Here is a 23,208-nt window from a genome sequence, read left to right on the forward strand (position 1 = left end):
CAGCATTGCTTCTTCAATGAATTTGGTCCATATGGAAGTAAAACTGGTACTGCATCAAATCCATCTTTGACTGAATAAAAAAAATCAATCAAGGTAAACCGAATCGGTTTTGGGAATCTAAATCAATGTCTAGCCCTACATTTGAATAGCCGACAGTCCAACAACACGACCAAGTTGTTGTTTCTTTTTTTTTTTTCAATCCTAAAATGAAATCGCTATAAAAAAAATTGTGAAGTACACGGTAAGTTTTATTTGAAATGAATGGATAAAACAGGTTCAGCAGGTATGCACAATGTTGAAATAATATTCATCTTAAGATGTAACAAGTACTTGGCATTATGTAGAGAGGGCACAGCCCCCCAAATTTAAGAAAAAAATAGAAACATAACAGTGCAGAAATAAAAGCAGTCAAAGCTAGGATAAGCCGGGCAATTGACATTGTCACGTGAGATTGGGCCATATTGCGGAAAATGGACCTTTTTCAACTGGCTCTCTAAGGTACTTGCTCACCTATCCAATGTGAGATTGGACAACTAAGCAAATCTATCCTGAGCTACCCATTTCCAAAAATTCGTCTGTGAGCAAGCCTTTTTGAGTTTGTTGTAACAGTGCCAATAAATTACAATACCCCCACAATGGATTTCTCAGCCAATGATTTGACAGTTAGGCTTGGCAATGAGCCGCTATTTTCAAGCAATGGCTGACACCTATTGAAAGTTGACATCGTGTAATTTGGCAGCTTGGTGAGGAGGAGCCGCCTCCACAAGCGAAAATACAATTCAACTTGTAATTTTTGTTTCCTGGAGTATTTTGATAAACGCTTATCACAGATGTTGTCATGATATGTGGGAATTGTTTTAAATTGTTAAAAAAAAAAAAAACTCCTTTAAATTACAAACATGAAACAGACAACAGGTTAATTTTCCAAATCACGACGCAGAGGTGGTGTGCACTGCACAGCCATGAGGAAGGTGATAATGAAGAAACATCTTAAAAAAGGGACTCAGTCTAGCCAACCTAAAAAAACTGTTGGATCATAAGTATTAATCTTCTTTCAAAAAGTAGTGATCTTACAGTGTGTAGAATTCACTCACCTTTTCTACGAGTTGCTCTAGGTTCATTCAACTTTTTAAATTTCTCGCGTCTGCTCAGTGCAGCCGACACTCACTGTGCCACTCATGAATATGTTGTGTGTGTGTGACGGTTACCACGTTTAACTACACCTTATTAAACTACACCAATCAAGATATACGTAACTGCCGGGGGATGATGATGAATTCCGATGAATCTGTTGCACTGAAACTAAAGTCGTTAAAAACATACCCAATGAAGAATTCACCAAAAATATATTACAAATAATGAGGATCAACAAAAAAATAATAATGTATAATCAAAATATATTAAAAAGCATTTTTGAGTGCTGTAAATATTCTTTTAAATATTTCTCTACATTTTATTATTATCTAATTTTTACTAATGGAAGTTGCTTGTGGTGGGCGTTGGAACAGGACTGTTGTTGCCCCTCCGGTGTATTCTTTGTCTTGCTTTCACTGCAGACAGAATATGCATTTTTTCAAACACATTTCACACAGGTGAAACAAAAGCAAGGTTTATCTACAAATTCCCCTCACCGTCAGTACACTCCACCTGAGGTTTCTCCCACTGCCCATCTGCTTTACAGCGAACAACTGGTGAGTGGCGCTGTCTAAACCCTTGGTTGCACTGATACCGGATGATTGAGTTGATGGGGTATTGCTCTTTTTTGTTACCAAACATGTGCGCATTCTCCACTAAGGGAGGGGCACCACAAGACACTGAGGGGAAAATGAATTTACTTTGTACCAGGAAGAATTGGACAAGAATAAATCTGTCACTGACATACCTGGGCCTTTTTTGCAGGTGAATGGTAGGTGATAGTTGCAAGGCACATCATTCCACTGGCCCTCGGCATGCCAGATCATCACCACACAGTCTTCTCCAGCGTTAGAGTAATTATCTGGTTGATTTGCCTTCCAATTTTCATATTGCTTTAGGCCAAGTTAAAAAAAAAATACAAAGTTAACATCATGTCATGTCATGTTATCATCCACACCGCTTAGCCTGTGCAGGGTCACGGGGGTTCTGGAGCCTATCCCAGCTGTCTACGGGAGAAAGACGCACCAAGCCCTGAACTGGTCGGCAGCCAGCCACAGGGCAGACATAGACACCGTCACCGAGTGGGAACCAATCCCATGCTGCCTGCACACAAGTCACTATCAGCGACTTGCAAAGTTCATATGTAAAATAATAGAATGCGTAAATAAGTAGAAAATATTCAATCTAAAAAAAAATCAGCACAAGACAGCACAAAGAATAGATCAGGCATTTTGAAAGGTCAAAGTATTGTCTATGGTATTCTTCTTATAAAGCTTCAATCTTACCAACTGTCCATAACTATATTGCTATATTGTAATCCATGTGATCAGTAGCATGGCATATGTTGTGCAATATCAAATACACTACAATAAGCGACCGGTGGCTCGTATTGGACATTTGTTAAATGAGTACGTCAAAGCTTCAGCTCACCTGCAGATGTACATTTTTGCAAATTTTATTTTATTCCTAAAATGATAAAGCAGCTTTACAGCAGCTTTAAACCAAACACGGATACACTCTAAGCATTAAAAAGACCACTTGAATATTTACTACCACTTTACAAGTCAACATTTTGTTGGTTTAATTCTTAATCACATTTATGGAAATCATAAGGTTGTGGAAATGCGATAAAGGGTAAGATGAGGAGACAAAGGCGAGTCATGTCGCTTTACTCTGCACAAAATAAAACTGACTGTTTACACAGCAAGCTAGATTAGTTCATAAAAATCTCTCCTGGTAAAATTGGATTAATGCACAATTATTTTCTGTAGGAATGCTCCAAGCATATGGATTGAGTAATGCTGCCAAGAACTGTATCAAAGTGCTCTATACTGTAAATGCGGCTGAGTTGAGTTGCAAAATTATTTTCAGTTTGTCACTCACCAGTGGAGTCCCATCTGTCCAGCGGAAGTCCTTTTCTACTGTCTTGTCATTGAGTCCAATCCACTGATAATCTTGTGCATTGGCTAAAGGGGGTAAATGGTTACTCATTCTGCTAAATATATATATATACATATATATATATATATATATATACATATATATATATTAGGGCTGTCAAAATTAAAGCATTAACTCAGGTGATTAATCCAAAAAAATGTAACTCAGTCAAATATTTTAACTCAGTTAACTCAGTTTGATTTACTTAAAAAATAATTTGCATACTTTGCAAATACTGTGCCATATTAGCTGTATGTCTTGAGCGCATCCCCTCAGAAGAAAACACCCTGCTCAAGTTACCACCGGGCATTGCAAACACTGCTGGAGTGTGGTAAATATGGGCAGACCTAAATGTCCTGTCTAAGTTTTTTTTATGTTATCTATTTAAAAAAAAATTGTTTTTTTTTAAGTTTCCCATCGTTTGTCATTGGTCAATCGCCAATAATCCGGTTGTCTATCAGTGACGGACCATCGGACCTTCCATCATACTGACGGAATGCCCACCTCTGCATTTTACATATCCTAAAGCACTCACAATTGACAAAGTGTTGCTCCTCTGGTGTTATGATGCTGACCAGATGTGCATTCCGATTCCGGCAGCGTTGCTCAGCATCCAGCCACATCTCTCGATCACTGAAGTACAAGTAGCAGTTCCCCTGAAACTTAATCCAACCCTTTTCACACTGATGCTCATCTGCAGCCACAAGACCAAAGGGAGGATCATGGGAATTAGGCAATAACCAAAAAGAGATTCTATGGCAACTTAACCTGTGTTTTCACATTTTAGGGTTTGCAACTGAAAATGAGGTTAAAGGGTCTATTAGGGCTATTCTAAATGAGTTGGAAAACAAACGTGCAAGCCATGATGATAAGCAGCTTCTTATCATGCATTACCGCTACTTACATTACTGTTGCCCTCAAAAGTAATTTTTCTGTATGATACACAAGAATCATTATATTGTGTTGTGGAGTTTCTGGACATCGTTTCTTAGCATGCTTTGCGGGATTCAGCTGCCGTTTGTTTTATGGTGTTTTAGTTTATGTATAGAAATAGGCCTGTTGGTACAGTAATTGGCAGGCTGTATTGTTTTTGTACATGCACCGTGAATGAGGTCGTACCAATTTATGACCCTGAACTCAAGTTGTCCAGATAGGAGAAATCATATGTTGCAGTGACTAGTTTTGAAAGTGGGAATGTGGCAATAGCGAGTACAGTTCTGTGGGAACCCTTTATAATATCATATAGTGGAGAAAAAAAAGGTTAAGTTCTGCTCACCGCTTAAATGATGGGAACCAAGAAATCAAGACCACACCAATGGAAATTTGTTAATATGTATCAGTTATATGATCCATTCCCAATAGAAGTATATCACCACTGTGCGGGAAAATATGCAACTAATCAATGAATATTTGGTCTACTTTGTACTTAATGTGTGTCTATGGCCTAGGCTGTTGAGAAGCTGTTGTTAGTATCTCTCAGCAGGAGCCAAACTCATACCAATCTCACAGCGCTCCCCTCCGTAGCTTGGCAGGCATAAGCATTTGTAAGAGTCTGCATTCTCCACACAGGTGGCTCCATTGGCACATGGATTGGAGTGGCAAACATCTAACTCTGCAAAAAATGTGGGTGAGCAATACTACTGTTTTTAGCAAAGTATTGGAAGCAAAGGTGGAAGGTTAGGTTTTTCTGACAAGCGACTATTTACAGGACTAATCATGAACTTGTTGCAACTTCCAATCTGTACAAAACTGACTGCATATGAATTTGATCAATCATGTTATTTGTTGTCTTTAAAATTAAAAAGTATTTCAGTTTTATACATCAAATATTTTTTTTACTTTGCCAACATTAATATGAAAAAATGAGCAATATTTGTAGGTGGAATCAGTTTGTTGCACCAGATTGTCTGTTGTCTGTGTAAAAATTTCAATAGTATGAGAGGATCCATGTAAGCACATGTGGCCGCTTTCTAAGCATGCACATAGCAAAGCAAAGCTAATGGGCAAGGACAGCAGAGATCCCAAATTACGTCAAAGCTGAAAAGAATTTTGATAAACACACTCGGTACAGTGATATTGGAGCTGCGACAATAGATATTTGATAACACAAAAGGGAAAGCAAAACATAACACCCCAAATACAGTTTCTTTTCATTTTAAGCCGCCAAATAAAGTGTTTTTAAAAAAAAGTTACTATCATTACAAAACACGCATACTCATAGTAGATCATGTGCAACTGTCATTTAAACCCATTTTCCGCGAAGGAAATTGACAAAATGACGCATTCTACTTGCATATGATGTAAGGCAACAAATGTTTTACAACTCGTTACATTCAAATTAGTGCAGACATATAGCGTTGCCTGTGATGTGGCCCAAGCGTTTGGCCTGAAAGTCAAGTCAAATACTTCAGGATGGGGTGGATTCACCTGATTAATTATTATTCCACAAACACACGATTAATCAGAAAATCATATTTAGACCATCACGGCACAAAGATCGTAATCAAAAGAAACTTGACTAATGCTTGAATGCATTTTTTTTCATTCTTGCAATACCTTTAACTTTGGAGGGCCACTTTCTGGCATGTTCAAGAGGTTTCCTCCTTCAACTGATTCAAATAATTAGGATCGTTATTAGGCCACAGCAGAACTTGCTGATTTGCTGATCATTTGAAGCAGGTGTGATGCAGGTAGGAAAATTCTTAAACAGGCAAGAAAGCGGCCCTTGAAGACCAGCGTTTGAGAGTTTTAAAAGCATTAATTTGACACTTTTACTGAAGTCAAAAGCTGGAGTGGATAATTAATTAATAATTAATCTCTACTTGAATCTTGAATATTAATTCTTTTCACAACTCTGGTCGCACACAAACCAACAGAGTGTCAGAATAGTATGTGTGAATACTTTTCATCCCACCACAATTGAAATCACTTGATATGTCTTTGCGCAATTTATCTGGATTGGTGATTTGATCGATGTTGAACTGGAATGAACACAACACAACCCAAAATGAAATAGAAATGAGGCTTTTTTGTGTGTGTAAAGAGGAGAAAGAACAGATATTTGCATAAAAATGTAAGTGGTTGAAATAATAAGTAGGCTCAAAAATAACTACCAGTACTTCACTAAAATGTAGATATCCAAAATTTCTGCTTATGTAAGGTTACAGAGTATTTTCTCTTCATTACTTGACTCCTCTAAAATGACAGTGGTCATTGGGACTTACCATGGCAGGAAGCAAACCCCTTTTCGACTTTGCACAAGGCATCACCGCAGGGGTTTGGTTTACATGGATCAGTGCCACCTGAAAAGAGAGGTTTTGTTACAGTAACACAACTGGTACATAAACTTCGTGACCTAGTTTTACTCATAAACTTCTGAGTGAGAAATCACTACTCTCAACATCATCTGCGGTTGAATTGTGTGTTGTCAGTAATATTTGGTATGTGTCATCAAGTAATAGTGTACAATCTGTGGCAATTTATCATAATTTGCTGATGTTATCAATCTCAATAATCTCACACTTTGCGGTATATTTCGTGTGGCCCACAACAAAAAAGAAAGAAATCACAAACATTTGATGCAGTTGAGATAGTGATAATATCTGGTCATTTCTAAAAGAAATATGTCAACAAAAAAAAAATCTAGAAAACTAACAGACATTAAGTCTAATTGCAATTGGCTAACATACCCTGAACATGTTCAGCATCCTCATGACTTCCATTAACAGCTGGAATGACATTGGGAAGCGCAGAAAGTCCAACTGGAGCAAGCTTAGAAGCAAGGGCCCGTGATAGACTCTTTGGGACATCAGTCGGTGCAGCAGTCTCCCACTGAGTGGACGTTGATGGCATAACCTGTGATGGCTCTCCATAATGAGTTTCTGAAGGAATTGACATGTTAACATCTCTATCCTCTTTGTGGAAGCCACTGTTGTTGACTTCTTCCCCACTGTACTCCACTCTCGCTTGTTGAATCTCCTCAGACAAAGTTAGGTTTGTAGATACTCCTCTCATAACATCCCGAGTCAATAATGTCACATTTTCACCTTCTCCAGACATTTCAGACCCGGATAAAAGCTCCAAGGAGCTAATTCCTGACACATTCTCACCACTGGCCTCTCCAGAGTTGAAAAGAGAATAGCCAGAGGCTTCTTGCTCCCCAATTGATGACTCTGTCAGGTCAGTAAATCCTGACACATCAAAGGCTACACCTGAAAAGGACCTAGAACCACTTCCAGAAGCCGAGCCACTGAGATCATCTGTGGACATCCCAGAACTGTACCCGGAGCCACTGGAAACCAGTAGTCCCCCTCCAAGCTCATACTCTTTTTGGGTAATAGCAGCAGATGTGTCAATCAATTCATTATCTATCAGCAAGATCTTAGCATCTACAGCTCCAGCAATATGCCCTGATTGATCACTGACAATTCCTGAATAGGAGAAACCAGAAAAGTCTGGGTTTTTTATAACACCAGATGACATCCTAGAGAACTGACCATCATCGCCTGAAAATTCATTGAAAAACCCACTTGCTGCAGAGCTGAAAGCTGGATCAATACCAGATCCAGATAGCTCTCTACTACCACTAAGCATACCTGAACCTATTTCTGTAGAATTTAAAATGATTTTTGTGCTCGCCTCTTGTGCTTTTTGGAAACTCTCTGAAATGGCGTATTCTCCTGATAGATCAGTGTCACTGTTAGAAAACAAAACAGCAGTTATTACTTGTCCTCCCTTGACACCTGACCCAGAAGAATCTTCACTAATAGCACCTGATGTGCTATAAGGCAGGTCAGCACTAGTACTGCCCACCATGTCTCCAGAGCCGGACAGGTCTCTAGGCATAAACTGATGTCCAAAACCAGCCACTTCTTTGGAGATAAGCTTGTCCCCAGAACCAGACAGGCTTCCAAAGCCTGACACATCCCCAGATATAAGCTTGTCTCCAGAGCCAGAAATGTCTCCAGAGATAACCTGGTCACCAGAACCAGACAGGTCTCCAGATGTGTTATCAATAGAAGACCCCGATCCAAAATTTGTTGAACCTGAACCCGAGCCTGAGGATTCCACAGGGATAGGTGTGACAATCGGTGTAAACACTGAAGAGACATACAAACATGGGTGAGATGCATGAGCAATAAAAGGAATGACGATGAGTTTTAAAAAAAAATGATTGAAATGGTGCTTACCAAATCTCACTAATTCCGTGATGGATGTTAAATTGGGAAGGGCACCCTGAATATCTGTGATATTTAGTCCAGTTTCATTTGCAATTAATAAAATGTCTGCTGTAAAAATACATCAGTAGTCAAATAGTAATTCATCATAAATGTAAATATAACGTGAGAGGGAGTATTTACCTGTGAAACAATATGCATCAAATCTGTCGTGAATATCGGGGCTTGTCTGGTTGGGATGAGTGTAAATAGTGTGTACTCCAGATTTTCCTGCTCCGCACTCAGCACGAGGGTTAGTGATGGGATAACGGACACTGCGATCATTGAGCCAGCCAGCACGACACTTGTCAAAACCCTGTTTCCAGGCGGCGTGGAGCTCTCCCGTGGAGGCCAGACTAGCGTTCTGCTCGAGACAGCGAGTAGCCGCCTCCTCATAAGTGAAACCCTTATCAGAGCCAAGATGGAAAACCTGACCTAAAAGCAGTTGAGGACATTCAAGGATGTTGGATGATGCGAAAACACACTGAATAACTAAATCTGATACAAAGAATCTCTTCTCGTTATGTTGATAACTGTTGTTAAATAAAGTAAAGATGGTCTGCACATTGCCTATGTTAACAAGTGTTTGGGTATAAAAATCTTTCACACTATTTCCAGCCTTCATAATTGCATAGTAACTTGGTAACTACTATTTAGTTCAACACTTTTTCCCTACCTTTAAGTCCATCAACATAGCAATAAGCATCATACTGTTCATCTGCTGGCCTCAACCCATAGGACCGAACTCCAGGTTGAGCCCCTACATCTCCCGCACATTTTTCTCGAGGTGAAGCAATGGGATTCCTGGAATTAACCACAAGCATTTCAAAAATATTTTGAGTGTCTCAGAAATCACAGGTATGTATCAGAAATACCTCACTGTCTGGTCCATTAGCCATCCTGCGTCACACTGGTGGTATCCCATTTCATATGCCAACTGCAACTGCTCAGGGGTAGCAATGGATGCACCGACACGCTGACAAGCCAACTGGGCATCAGTAAAGGTGAAGGCATAGCGGCCAGACGGTGAGCGGTAATGAAACACCACACCTTTGTGCAAAAGGAACAATGTTGAATACAGCAATGCATTTGTGTAAGGACTGCAAAGAACAATAGGGGCATACTGCACATCCTGACCATTCAGCTTGAAGTGAGTTGTTATATTATAGGCTACATCATTATATCAAAAATATAAATCACTAACCATTTGGAGGTATCACAATCACTTTTTCTGGCTCCCTGCCGAGGGTGGACAGCAATGTGACCTGCTCTATCATTTCACTGGGAAGGTCTGTGGTGTTAGGTGGCTGAGTTAGCGGTAGTTCACTGGGACTCCGAGTATAGGTCAAGTCTATGAAGGTAGGTTGTTGGGTCTCCACCCCTCCGGCCACCTCACTCTCAGTTGTTTGCTTGCCAAAGAAAACCTCTTGGCTCTGGATCACTGGGGTAACACTCAATACGCCACTTCCTTCCTCTATTAAGCCAGAACCTTCATCATCAGGGAATTCTGAGGGTGATATAGTACAAAGTTAATAAAATCCAAATACAAACTCAACTGCACAACGATAACAATCATGTATGTGTGGGTGTTCTAGAGAACAAGCTACTAAATGACTATTCTGGATAATTTGACCAATCCTGTGTCATGATTAAAACTCCAGACTGTTACCAACAGGCCCCTCAAATGCACTTAACAATCTTACCGATGTACTTAACAATGATGTTACCTGTGTAACAGAAGGCATCATAGTGAGTCTGAAGAAGAGGATATCCTGTCTGATTTGTGTGGAGGTAAACAGTTCGCACCCCCAGAAGACCCCCTCCACACTGTGGCCGCCGAATGTTGATGGGGTAGCGTACACTTCTGTCAACCAGCCAACCAGCATTGCAGATGTCCATCCCACCCTGCCAGGCCAAGTACAGCTGACCAGTAGTAGCCAGCATGGCCCCTTTTGTGGAACATGCCAGCACAGCCTCAAAGAAAGTGAACTTTTCTGCTGATGTAGTGTGGAAAACTGTGCCTGTAAAAGACAGAAAAGGCTTTTTAGAGAAACAAGTGAAGTGATCTTGCTATAAAAAACACCAAACTCGTATGTCAGACAAAGATCAATATTCTCCTGAAGATATATGAAAACCTGTCATTTTCTCAGCAAAGCAGTACACGTCATAAGTCTCATTGAGTTGTCTCACTCCGTATGTCCTAACCCCGGGTAAATTTTCTTTGTCGCCATAGCAGTTGACGCGAGGATCATGAATTGGGTACCTATTTGAAGACAATATGAGACAATAAATCAGAGGAAGACGACAGTAATCGGACATTTGGCTATAGAATAAACCGACCTCACTGTCTGATCAGAAAGCCAGCCAGCATCACACTGGTGGAATCCATCATCAAAAGCTGCTTGAAGTTGTTCAGGTGACGCCATGACTGCACTGTTCTGGGTGCATGCATCTCTTGCCTTTTCAAAGGTCATCATGTAGCGACCAATAATGGGCCGGTAGTGGAAAACAATACCTGCAGTGACAACATTCTTTGAGAAGAACTTTAGTCAGGAATCAAATAAATACAAAATGTGAATATTGATATAGATTATATTGATTTTTCTATTAACAACCAATATTTTTTATAGACGTTTTTTTTTTTCATACCAACATGTTGAATTTAACATTTTACAAGGTGATTGTGCACTCTGGAAGATGATAGACAGGAAGTTTGCTTCTTTTTTTTGAACAGCAATGTATTATTCTTGTGAATAAACACATCTATAAATATGAACATCTGCCTACGAAAATATCAGTCCGATTGAAAATATGAATATAATTTGATTCAATCTAGGCTTGTTCACAGGACTACTTGTCTGAGGAAGTATTCAAAGCCGGAAGGGGATTGCAATCTCTTTACTCCCTGCAGCATTCAGTAGACTGAAAAAAAACATAGACAAAATTACACTCTTCACATTTTGCCTACCTTGAACCTTCACTTGTACATCATTATGATTGTCCTCAATACCATGTTGAACCTCGCAGCGGTAGACACCAGAATCACTGGACCTTAACTCAGATATCTTGATACTAGCATCTGTCGGGGTCAAAGGGTAGCCCACCAGATGAACCCTGTCCAGGTAGCTCTCGCTGATATGCACTTCTCCCTCCAAAGCAACTAAAATAGTTGAGACCTTGTCTTTGGTCATGAGGCTCCATTTGATGCGATGAGAAAGTGGAGCGATGTTGGGAGCTCCGGGGTCTAAAACAGTGTGGTCCTATTTTAAAAAGAGAAAAATCCATTGGACTCTATTTAGAAATTAGAAATCCCTTTATTGTCATTGTACTCAAGTGTGCAACGAGATTAGAGATTACAAGATGATTACAAGAATGCCTCAAACAGGGTGTCATAGATTTTGATCCCAGTAATAAAGGAAAATAATAATTTACTGTTGACATGAAGTTGCTTTTGGGATTGGTTATTCATTCCAAAAGTTAAACTTACTTGTCTAGTGGTTGCTTGTGTCAAGTATGGTACATTACACTCAACTACCAAATAATGTGAAGCAAAACCATGGGAGATTTATAAAACAGCATAATGGAATCAGAGTCTAGCGCAAAACACAGTCTGTGTGCATGGGGGCAGTTTTCGTTGTTTTGGTATTTTGCTCGACTTTAAACTGGTACATTTGGGCATAAGGAGACTATTGTATTGTCGGATGGAAGTCGTTATTTTCCCGGCCAGTCACCGTGGCATCCATCGTTGGGATCAAAATCAGAGCGTTCCGACTGCAGTGCGCCCAAGTATGCCGTGCTTGGCATTGCGGAAAACGAAATAGCAAGCTTTTGCCATGAGCAGAGACCGACTTGCACCACAGACTGTTAAGTCCACATTTACCATTAAGGGCCGATCAGAATTTTAAAAATAAATGTTGAATTTTCTGTGAATTACTTTACATTCTTATCATGAGCTGAGCAACCCGCAGGCGATTCCATGCAGTGCCATGACCGTAATTATAATGTGTGCCAGGGGAGGGGGGACCTGTCAAACATCTTAATAGTTTAATATTATTCAGGTGGTTGTGACGGCGGACGTCACGCTATGGAAGTTAATCGACAACACTGTGTGCGTGGTGGCCGTCATGCGCATCGACCGGCCATGATACAGACCGGCCAAGTCAAAGCACTTGAGTTAAAAATCTAATCTACTTATGTAAATAAGTTTGCAGTTGCGCCCAGTAAAAGGTATTGCCTCTACCAAATTCACAAACACGCAAATTGCCCTGGCACAAAAATGACGATGCGCTCGTTTTTATGCAGAGCTCAGACTAATTTCTGTTACCAAATGGGGGCGAGGCAACTCCATGCGCCGGAACACCCAGAGAGGTGAACCCAGCCCCTATATTAAATTAGATTTACACTGGCTCAAAAATGAAGTTATGCCTATTTTTACAGCAAGTGTACGGGGACAAGCTAACGTAATAGGGCCGGATGTCTTTACGGTTCATAATTCATGAAAAATAATGGGGGGCGGGAGTTTGGGGTGGCATTTTTTCATATACCACACAGGAGTTTTAAACGTGGCTCAAACACACACACACACACACACACCCCCACACACACACACACCCACACACCTGAAAGTAGCATGGAAGTATTAATGTGCCTCCAAGTAGCGGCCGCTGTGGGTTTTGTAGAGGTATGCTCACGTTCAGTACATCTGCTGGGTCTGTTTAAGGGAGCCACATACAATGTAGTACAGGAAGTACACATCATTTCAATCATTTCAATAAAAGAAAAAATTAAAAGTAAAATGTAGTAGCTTTTCTTACCTCGGAAGGAGTGGTCATCATACATGTAATCAAATGATGCTGAGATGACATTTAGACAAACACAAAGATGAACAGCCCGTCTGATCATATCTGAAATGGCAGGAGAATATGTTTAAATTCAATGTGCAATCTGCACACAGCACAGAAAAAATTGCTTCATTTATTATATATAGTGAGGTAGTGTTATTTCTCATCCTTTATTGAGTTCAGGTACCAATTTTTAAAATAAATCTCACGGCACACCAACCAACAAAATGTCATCAAAAGTTTGAAAACCGAAATAATGATCATTCAGCCATCCATTATCTGAGCCGCTTTTCCTCACAAGTGTCACGGTCGTGCTACAGCCGACCCCAGCCGTCTTCGGGCAGCAGGCGAGGGACACCCTGAAATGGTTGCCTACCATGCATGTTTTAGGAATGTGGGTGGAAACTGGAGTACCCCCTGATAAGCGGGAGATAATAGATGTTTGAATGGATGGATGGATGGACACCACAATTTCTGCCTCTCGATGTACCTTGCAGGTTTCTCCCTATGGTCTCGTGGTCACATTCCCACTTCTACTTCTACTTCCGCATCTGCGTCTGTGTTGGGTAGATGAGGCATCCTGTATCGTTTCGACACAGTGACACAATGTATTGACACTGTGTTGACACTGTGTTGCTGAATACTGACACCTGGTGGACTTGTAGGAAACATTTGACAGGGTCACCTGACACTGCTCTGTCAAACTAATTTTATCCAATTCCATTGATTAGCGACGTGATGTGTTTTTATATATCCTATTTCGTATTACTTTCCATCACAGTAATTATTCTCTTATTTATCTAATTTATATATTTAACTGAATTATTGTTGTATTGCACTGGAGAGGGGAGCTCTCTAATCTCGTTGCACACTTGAGTACAATGACAAAAGGATTTCTGATTCTGATTAGGCATTTGCTTTCACATTATTTTTACATACACGCAATTTCATTAAAAAAATCTTTGATATTCGAGACGCAGTTGATAAATTAAGTGAACATCTGTCTGAATGCCCAAGTATATATATACATGTATATATACATACGTATATATATATATATATAAAGACCAATGCTTCATCATCATCATCATCATCATTATAGTCATCTATATTCAACTATAGGTAACCAATCACATCTATTAGTGGAATACTATTTATTAATACAAATATTTATTATGGCGGCATGGTGGACAACTGGTTAGCACGATGACCTCCCAGTGCAGAGGTCGGGTGATCTCTGGCCTTTCTGTGTGGAGTTTGCATGTTCTTCCCGTGTCTGCATGGGTTTCCTCCGGGTACTCTAGTTTCTCCCGAATTCCAATAACATGCATGGCAGGTTGACTGGACACTCTAAATTGTCCTTTGGTATGATTGTCAATAGGGATAGTTGTTGTGACCTGTGACCTGTGAGCGTTTTGCTTTTTGTTATTTGTGCCAGTCTCGTTCTTACGCCTCACAATGTTCAAATAGAGGTTTAGGCTAAAATTGTTGAAAATTACCTGTTGTTGACACACTGAAAAGTCCTAGTGACCTCTTTTTGTTAAACAAATGTAAAAATGGGTTTAAATGAAAGATATGATTCCCTTTTAAAATGGTTCCAAACGTACCCACCTAAAAGATGGGTAAAGATCTGAAAATGAGCATTAAATAGAATATGCACCAGCACCATGAATCCAATTTCTTAAATGGGAGGATTATATTAATGGGCTGATAATGATGCGTTATCATACCCAAACGTCATCTATCGACAAATACCTTTTGAAAAGTCGTTACTAGACTTTGCCACCCTGAATGGTACTGAATTGTGGTTTGGACCATGGACTAAATGAAGTTACATGACGTGAAACATGTTTTCTAAAGATGCTAATTCAATTTTTGGATCTGCAGGAGTTTACTCCTTTTGCTTAATGTGCAGTTGCCATGAAAACTAACTTTGTCTCCTGAGTTCATTTTGTTTTGCTGTTCATTTTCAAATGGTCCATCTTTTCCACTCAGGCTGTCTTTACCATTAATGCCACTTTGTAGAGCCTCATTATGTTATTTTAGTACACCAGAAGGACCTGTGAGCTGAAGTGCTATAATGAGACAGCCATACCAAACAGCAAAATAAATTGTGTTATAACTGAGCTGGAAAATGACGCAACTATTGCATGTCTTCACTGTTATTCCGATTGTATATAGACGAGAGTGTTGTGTGTTTAATGCATAATTATGATACTTTAAGCACTTGTAACTGCAGTGTTTGGAGGAAAATGAGGAAATTGTGCAACTCTCAGGGTTTTTATGAAGCTGATATTCACATTTGTCTTTTCTATTATACAAAAAGTATTTTTCAGTGGGCCATGTCAATAAGGAATTACTATGAATTCATAAAATTGTAAATTAATACATTTTTGAGAATAGGACTTCAAGAGTGACATTTACACATATAAAAACAAATTGACATGAAAAATAGGCTGAATTTGTTTTGGTTTTGACAAACATCTTTACTGTTATTGATCAAATTACAAGAAAATGACTCATATAATTCAGGTGCAGGCATGCATGCATTTAATGGGTGTAATTTATTTAGGAATTTGTTGTTTGAACAACTAAAATGTATCATTTCAATCAACTTCCTGTTTTTCTATTATGTGCTTGTTCAGGTTGACACTGAAAGGCAATTCCATGTTTGTACATCATGTGACCTTGATGTCACCCTGGGTTTTGTATTGAACTGCTTCTGTTCAAGCTAGAGTCAGACACAGAGGGTCCTTCAAGAACTTGTTTAAAATCTGGAGGGAGTGCCTGTCCAGGACTGAGATTTGGTCTTTGGTCTAATTGACACTTCATTCACTACTGACTGTGTGAGCCGCCCTGGTGGCACACTTCACACTGGCCTCATTCATGTTCTGTGGCGAGGTCCACTCCCAGAGAAACTGAGCCCATAAGACTGGATTTGTTCTTCTTGAAGTCTGCATTATTGGAGCTCTGATGACATCAGGACTTGCGTAAACAAAGTCTGTCCTTTCCATCCCTTTCCAAACACTGCCAACATTCATGCAGGAGACTTGAAAAAGTACAAGACATGTTGGGAGGAGTTGTTGGAGTCATGAGGGGGCTTTGATCCTCAAGAAGGTCTTACTGAATGATGTTCTTTGGTCATGTGACCACATGTGTTATAGTGTTCAGCAGTGTTGTCTACATTACAAATTATTTCCAGTTTATTTTCATTAATAATCATCACAAATGTGAGAACAGTGAAAATATTAATACGTTTAAACAATACAAATAATGCGTTGGACAATACAGTACTGAAATAATTACCAATATGGACAATGTGTACAGTATGAATTTTAAAATGCATTTTACCTCAGATTAATCTGATATTCAAGCAACATACTGAATTTATTTATTTTGGAGGATTTTATGTACTGTTGCAAAAATGTTGTATTGAGATAAATGGATTTTTTTTTTAACATTCTGTGAGGGACACAAGTGTCTACTTCTTTTCCAGCTCTTGATGAGACACAATAAAAATACTTTTTACAAGTGAATTTAGTTGCAAAAGAATAATAATGATAAATATTTCTTTAAGGTATAATTCGATTAAATATGTCCTGTTTATTGTATCCACATTTCTTAAAATAATATAACACGCATAACTTGTGAAGAAGATCAATTACACACCTGTTGAAGAAAAATGTTCTCGGGTCTAAGTCCGACTTTTCCTTAGCACCTTGTCTTTGCCCCAGTAGCACTCTCAGTTGCAGCTTTGTCCGTAACAAAATCCGAGTTAGTAGCAGCAATCTCAGGATGTTTGACAGTGTGCAGAGGAAAGAAAAACAGTGGCTGTCAAATCTGAGAGGGAGCCACAGTCATCCAGGTCCTCATCCAGAAACGGCAGGGGACACAGTTACTGCTTTCAAAATAAAAGCAGACTGTTGCTGGATATGTGTCCGAGGCTGCCCAGGAAATGGACTCAAAAAAGGGGCTTGCACATCCAAAGAAGCACCACATTCTTTCCAAATATGGCACACATTATGCTCTTTGATTGAATTAAAGTCCAAACAAAGGGGCATAATAAAATGAAGAGAAAGATTTTTATTTATTTAATTATCTTACCAGGATATATTTTTGTAACATTTGAGGTTATACTGGTTGGAACAATAATTGTAGCATTCAATATATACAGTAATTTGGGATAAAGAGCTTCTATATACTTGTCACTGAAGATTTTCAGCAATTACAGGTTCACAATGTGCCAAAAACATTACATTGCGTAGTGGTCTACATAATTTAATAAGCACTTTATATTGTTTTATTTGGGTTGGTGACAATCCATAATGCTTAATTTTAAACAACCTTTTTGACTTATTATCCAACATTTGTGTCTATAATAGGATTTTTGTTACAATTGTAAAAAAAACAAAAATAGAACAAAACAAAAAAACAAGACCAATAACATTGTAACATTGAGATTGTAGGTTTTTTTCAAAAAATGTTAACAGTTGTGATTTAGATCAGTCAGCATTATATTGGAATCTAATGAGGAACTTTATTTCTGACAATCAAGACTAAATTATTGATCTTCACATGTTTGTGAAGTCAAGAAATTTAAAATGGCGGCATTCTCAAATAAAACAAGAACTCTTTTTCACTAATGATTCAAGTCACCAACAAAACATGAACATTTTAAACACATGTCAATGAGATTAATTAAGATACATTTCGCAATTCACAAAAAATTATTTATTTTAAAAGAGCCAGCACATGTGCCTTATATCCTCATTTGGGAATTATAGTTCTACTAAATGTCTGAGTGTATTCTACCACTCCCCTAGTTTCTCTCACCCTCCTCACCAAAAAAAAAAAAGAGAGAGAGACAATGCTGCTCTTTCATAAGTGTGGAAGTAGATATTCACGCTGGTAAAATGTTGTCGGAGTTGACTTTGGGTGGAGCACAATGACAATAATGTGTTCATTCTACAACGAACATGATACACACATTCACCTGTAGCCTTAGTATGTTACACACATTCATTCTATGTTTGGAGTGACTGTCCAAATGGATGTTCCTCATATGGTGGTACATTAGTGAGTTTTGGGTTGGTAGATCTTGTTCAAGTTCAAATATCCCCTGTGTCATTCTTGTGTGGGGTTTATATGCTCGTCCTATATTTAAACCACTTGTAAAAGTGCAGTGGAACCTTAAACTTACTTTTATTGAGTGTTTGTTGTCCTATTTGTGAAGCAAGTGTTTCAAGAAACTTTCCATGAACTTTCTACACCCTAAAGGATTTCTATTTTCTTATGATGTCTTGCGCTCCACTGGTGAAAGAAGAGTTAAAAACCTAACAGGTGAACATATTTTAAAAGGAGAGTTTATTTTCTTTTTCTTGTCTATAATGAATGTTTGCCATGTTCTTTCTTCAACCTTCCCGGATTTCACAATCATGACATTTTTTTAGTGAACCCAATGATGATTAAATTTGCTGGTTGAAAATCTGGCAAAGAGCATTTTCTCTTCAAGCAGATAAAAAAAAAAATACTGTAAACCAGACCATTGCCGGTTTAACCAATACGTAGACTCTTTAACCACCGCACTTCTTGTTCAATTGTACCAATGTTTGGACATGTGCCGTCCCACAAAAATAAGTCCCTTCTATTAAAGAAGTCCATCCATTCATTATCTGTTCCATTTTCCTCACGAGGGGCGCGGGTTTGCTGTAGCCTTTCCCAGCTATCTTCGGGCAGTAGGCGAGGAACACCCTGAACTGGTTGCTAGCCAATCGCAGGTCACACAAAGACAAAAAACTATCCGCGCTCACAATCGCAGCTTGGGTCAATTTGGCGTGTTCAATCAACCTACCATGCATGTTTTTTGAATGTTGTGGGAAATCAGAGAGGGGAGAACATGCTAACTCCACACAGGAATGCCAGAGCTGGAATCGAACCTTGCACCTCTGAACTGCGAGGCCAACGTGCCAACCAATCTCTCTGTCTGGGAAGGGGATACCTAAAACAATCTTAGCAGTTGCTCAAGAGCACTTGGAGACCTTGCCTGATCACTCATCTGGGCCTGGCCTGATGCCAACATCGGTGCTTAAAGCAGTCGCTGACAGGCAGCACACAACCTCAAGTACAGCAAGAGTCTCCACATGGCACGAACCGACAAACGTTCCTCAGAGCAGGTGACTACACTCACGGCTATACACTGGAACTGGAAAGCAACAAGTTCTCAGACAGAGTATCATCTAAACAGCTATGCCCAGACACGATTATTCATCAAACAATTAATCATGTTGGCGCTCACAGTGCCCTGAGAGGAGCATGTGAAGGAGGCCAACAAAAGGATGAGCACCAAGTACCAGGAGCTTGTGGGGGAATGCAGAAGGCAAGGCTGGCGAACTCATTGCGAGCAAGAGAAGGTGATGTACAGAGAGGAGAGTGCTCACTCTTCAAAGTCTTGATGCTTCTGGAAATCATTGGGAAAAAGAAGAGAAAGATGAAGGCTATGAGATCAGATCATTACAGCGAAATCTGGCACATGGCTGTTTATCATGACGGAGGACCAAGGGCAAAAACAGATGGGACGCAGGCCAGGTGTGTTCACCTGGCTGAGGATGTCTAAAGTTTAAAAGATACAAAACACCCAGTGAGCCCAGGTAACATCACAGAGGATGTAGATTTTATCTTGCAACATATTTTTTCATGATGAAAATTGATGCTTTTTCTGAAAAAACAAAACAAAACAAAAAAACAGGTTTCTTTGCATGCATTCACAGGAGATTTTAAAAACAAGTTACTGGAACAGTGAGTGATATTAGGTTGGGGCTTTGTGAAATCAGCACTGCACAATGTCAATTTCAATAATAAATCAATACTTAAACATTTTACCATCTGTTTCTTAAAAGATCATTCCACAATTGGAGTGAATATATAGGATATGAAAAGTCTGCACACCCTTGTTCAAATTCCAGATTTTTCTGAGATTGAAAAAAAATAGACCAAAATAATTCATTTTGAAAGGTTTCCCACCTTTAATTTGTCTTATAACCTGGATAAATTAGTTGAAAAAAGAAAAATTAATCTTTTCAATTGGGGAAGTAAAAATAAACAACTTGTGTGCACACCTTTTATAAATAGGAATGTGACTGCGGGAAGAATTAACCAATCACATTCAAACCCATGTTAAATGGAAGTTGGCACACAACTGCCACCATTTCAATTGCCTATGATGAACCCCAAATGAAGTCCAGCTGGTCTCTTATGCTTTTCCTGCATTTTTTTCACTTTCTATGAAAAACTGAATGGTTTTATGTACCTCCACCTTGACTGAGGCTCCAGTTCCAACTAAAAAAAAAGATGCCCCATAAATGGTAAATGGATTACATTTATAGCGCTTTGTCTGCTGTCCAGCATCCGATGCCCAAAATGCTATTCAAAATCTCACATTCACATATTCATGAATGCATTCATACAACAATAGCGAGATACTGCCACCAGCATGTTTCACTGCTAAGTAGCGTGAACTTTATTTGGAGTCCAGCAGAGGTACTTAAAGTGGTGGGAGATCAGAAATCAGATCAGAAATCAGAAATCCCTTTATTGTCATTATAAAGTGTGCAACGAGATTAGAGAGCTCCCCTCTCCAGTGCAATACAACAATAATTTAATCAAATATATAAATTAGATAAATAAGAGAATAAATAATGTGATGGAAAATAATACGAAATTGGATAAATAAAACACATTACGTCGCTGTTCTGCAAGGTAAGGGTGGTCGTGTGTGTGTGAGAGTTCAGAATGGTGAAGGCTCTCGGAAAGAAACTGTTTTTCAGTCCATTAGTCTTTGATTTGATGCACCTGTAGCGCCTGCCAGAGGGCAACAGGTCAAACAGGTGTGAGTTCGGGTGAGTATTGTGTGCTCTCTCACATTTAACATGAATTTGAATGTAATTGGTCAAGTCTCAATATAGCCAAATGTCCAGTATCCTCACTGCTGCAACCACATTATTGCAATTGTTTATTTTTACTTCACCTCCGAAAAGATTTATATTCTCTGCTGAATTGTACACTTCATTTTGATATGATTTGTGTTTTGTGTCGATTTTTTAATATCACCAAAACGTGAACAGGGTTGTAGCCTTTTTATATCCACCCATAATCAGCCATTTATCTTGGGTCGGGTCACGGAGGCAGCAGCGTCAGCTGGGAACTACCCCCAGCTCTTCCGGAGACATAATTCCTCCAGTGTGTCCTGGGTCGTCCTCCGGGCCTTCTGCCGCTGGAACATGCCCAGTGTCGGTACTAGATGTGGTTGGGTTGCTAGATGAGTTCGGGGTCCTCCAGTGGACTGCGTGCCGGCAGATAACGTCACGCTTTAACCACGTATTTCTCAAATGTATTTCTTCGCCTCTGTGTTTTTGTTTTTTTTGCTAATTTGTATTCGCTAAATAAAAAAAATAAATAAATAAAAAACTGCAGTACTGTCACATTGGCACAGCAGATTCTATATCACTTATGCTTATTCCCCAAGGAGCCGTAGCTGCAACAGCAGTGGAACATTTACGTTGCTCCTAACGAACTAGCAACAATGCCATGGTTCAGTCGGGCTGCAAGATTGTATGAATATAATGTATGCATAATGTCTGTTAATAAAACATTTCCATGTTTTCCCTCCGACCCTTAACCAGTCTGATTCCCAAAGCAATGGAACATGGACGTGACGTCTTCGATAGGCACGCAGGACACCGAAGGATGATCCTTGCGTAAGTAGCAGTAAATTTTTCTTTTTTTGATTATTATTTTTTAGTAATTCAAAACATACAAACACAACAAACAGGGGTGAGAACATGGTATTGAGTCAAATAAATATATTACAAAAATATATTATAAAGCGTGACAATGCAAATAGAACAGCCAGGGCAAAAACAAAAACACAGAGGCAAAGAAAGATATTTGAGAAATAAGTAGTTAAAGCGTGACGTCATAGTAGACGCGCAGGCCACCAAAGGACCCCGAACACATCTAGCAACCCAACCAAATCTAGTACCGACACCAGGGAGGCATCTAATCAGATGCCCGAGCCACCTCATCTGGCTCCACTCAACGTGATTTATATTCACTTCATATTCTCTGTGGGCTGATTATACAGGCATTGGTTTGTTTTTCATATAAATATTTCATAAGTAGTAGTACAGTAAGTTTCTTTGAGACACAACTCAATACAACAGAGTATTTCTTAAATTTTCACTTAAGTTTTTAAAATTATCCATCAATGTTCGATTCGCTTCTAAAAGCTTGACATTGTTCAGAGTCCCAACTAAAGGTTGACTTTCAATTATTACGCCACCTGTCCCTGAAATGGTCGTCAGTCTTTCGGGGTATTAAAAATAAAACATACTTTAAATATATCGTCTATGCTAACGCTAGAGGCCGCAACAGCTCCTCCGTCTGCGTTTTTCTCTTTCAAGGCTTTTCTCCTTAGGTCGTTGTTTATTGGTCACTGTGTTTTTCGTTGAACGCCCTCTTGATATTATTCACTGCTCCTATTGGTTCATTTAAACGCTGCTCCTACGCTGTTTTGCACGAAAAAAGTAAGATAGGTTACACATGCAAAGTGTCAAGGCAGGAAGTGACTTTACCGCATGACGGTCGAGCCTGATTGTAAGTTTATTTATTTTTTTTAATTATTTGGACGTGACGGCATTGTTGTCGACAAGCTGGCAGTGCTACTCTTTATGATCAAAAGTCACGCTAGCTGATAATGTCTGCTTCAGATGTAGAAAATAGCTTTGTGAAATGTCTTTATATTCCTGACCCTGTCGAATGCTAATATATGCTAACATTAGCGTTGCCCTACAATATTCATTTCGACACTTAAAAGGCTTTGCATTCTAAAACGACTGCCGAGATTGAGGTTGGTTGCTATAATATGATGACTATTGCCTTTTAAGGTGTGAACGAATAACTGACATGTCTCACACATCGATGAACCTACCTAGCAACGTAGCCTACCTGTATTTGTCAACGAGACGTCACAACCGCGACGCTAACAATTGTCATCCAGTCTAGTCCATCAAGGTGACAGC

At 39.3% G+C, this 23,208-nt stretch overlaps 2 protein-coding genes across 4 annotated transcripts in view; one reads left to right on the forward strand and one right to left on the reverse strand.

Annotated features, from left to right (window-relative positions):
* Window positions 1-348: 348 nt before the first annotated feature.
* On the reverse strand, window positions 349-16,958 carry LOC148336755 (aggrecan core protein-like). The gene is made up of 19 exons (XM_088296245.1): window positions 16,802-16,958; window positions 13,106-13,195; window positions 12,911-13,002; window positions 11,260-11,551; window positions 10,632-10,806; window positions 10,427-10,554; window positions 10,019-10,312; window positions 9,496-9,798; window positions 9,167-9,341; window positions 8,968-9,095; window positions 8,436-8,726; window positions 8,265-8,363; window positions 6,765-8,174; window positions 6,300-6,377; window positions 3,611-3,769; window positions 3,019-3,101; window positions 1,883-2,027; window positions 1,632-1,814; window positions 349-1,550 (listed from the first exon to the last, which is right to left on the reverse strand). Exons 2-19 carry the CDS (start codon window positions 13,191-13,193, stop codon window positions 1,474-1,476), a joined length of 4,200 nt encoding a protein of 1,399 aa, XP_088152371.1. The 5' UTR covers window positions 13,194-13,195; window positions 16,802-16,958; the 3' UTR covers window positions 349-1,473.
* A 5,725-nt stretch (window positions 16,959-22,683) lies between these two features.
* ppip5k1a (diphosphoinositol pentakisphosphate kinase 1a) overlaps window positions 22,684-23,208 on the forward strand; it is a 44,378-nt gene continuing 43,853 nt past the window's right edge. For all 3 annotated transcript variants that reach the window (XM_088295266.1, XM_088295265.1, XM_088295267.1), the window contains exon 1: window positions 22,684-22,783. The gene's annotated coding sequence lies outside the window, so the exon portion shown is untranslated. The remainder of the gene's footprint in view (window positions 22,784-23,208) is intronic.

The sequence above is a fragment of the Idiotropiscis lumnitzeri genome, chromosome 5 (assembly GCF_059441095.1).
Source record: "Idiotropiscis lumnitzeri isolate Australia: NSW breed Sydney's pygmy pipehorse chromosome 5, RoL_Ilum_1.0, whole genome shotgun sequence".
In the NCBI taxonomy this organism is placed as follows: domain Eukaryota; kingdom Metazoa; phylum Chordata; class Actinopteri; order Syngnathiformes; family Syngnathidae; genus Idiotropiscis; species Idiotropiscis lumnitzeri.

Bases quoted from the DNA above. Each gene is read 5' to 3' on its own strand.
- LOC148336755 (XM_088296245.1), bottom strand. From the start codon at position 13,193: ATGATCAGACGGGCTGTTCATCTTTGTGTTTGTCTAAATGTCATCTCA. The intron at 13,003-13,105 runs GTAAGAAAAGCT...TCCCTTAAACAG, and splicing joins TGATGACCACTCCTTCCGAG to ACCCAGCAGATGTACTGAAC. The intron at 6,378-6,764 runs GTATGTTAGCCA...CTCTCTTTTCAG, and splicing joins GGATGCTGAACATGTTCAGG to GTGGCACTGATCCATGTAAA.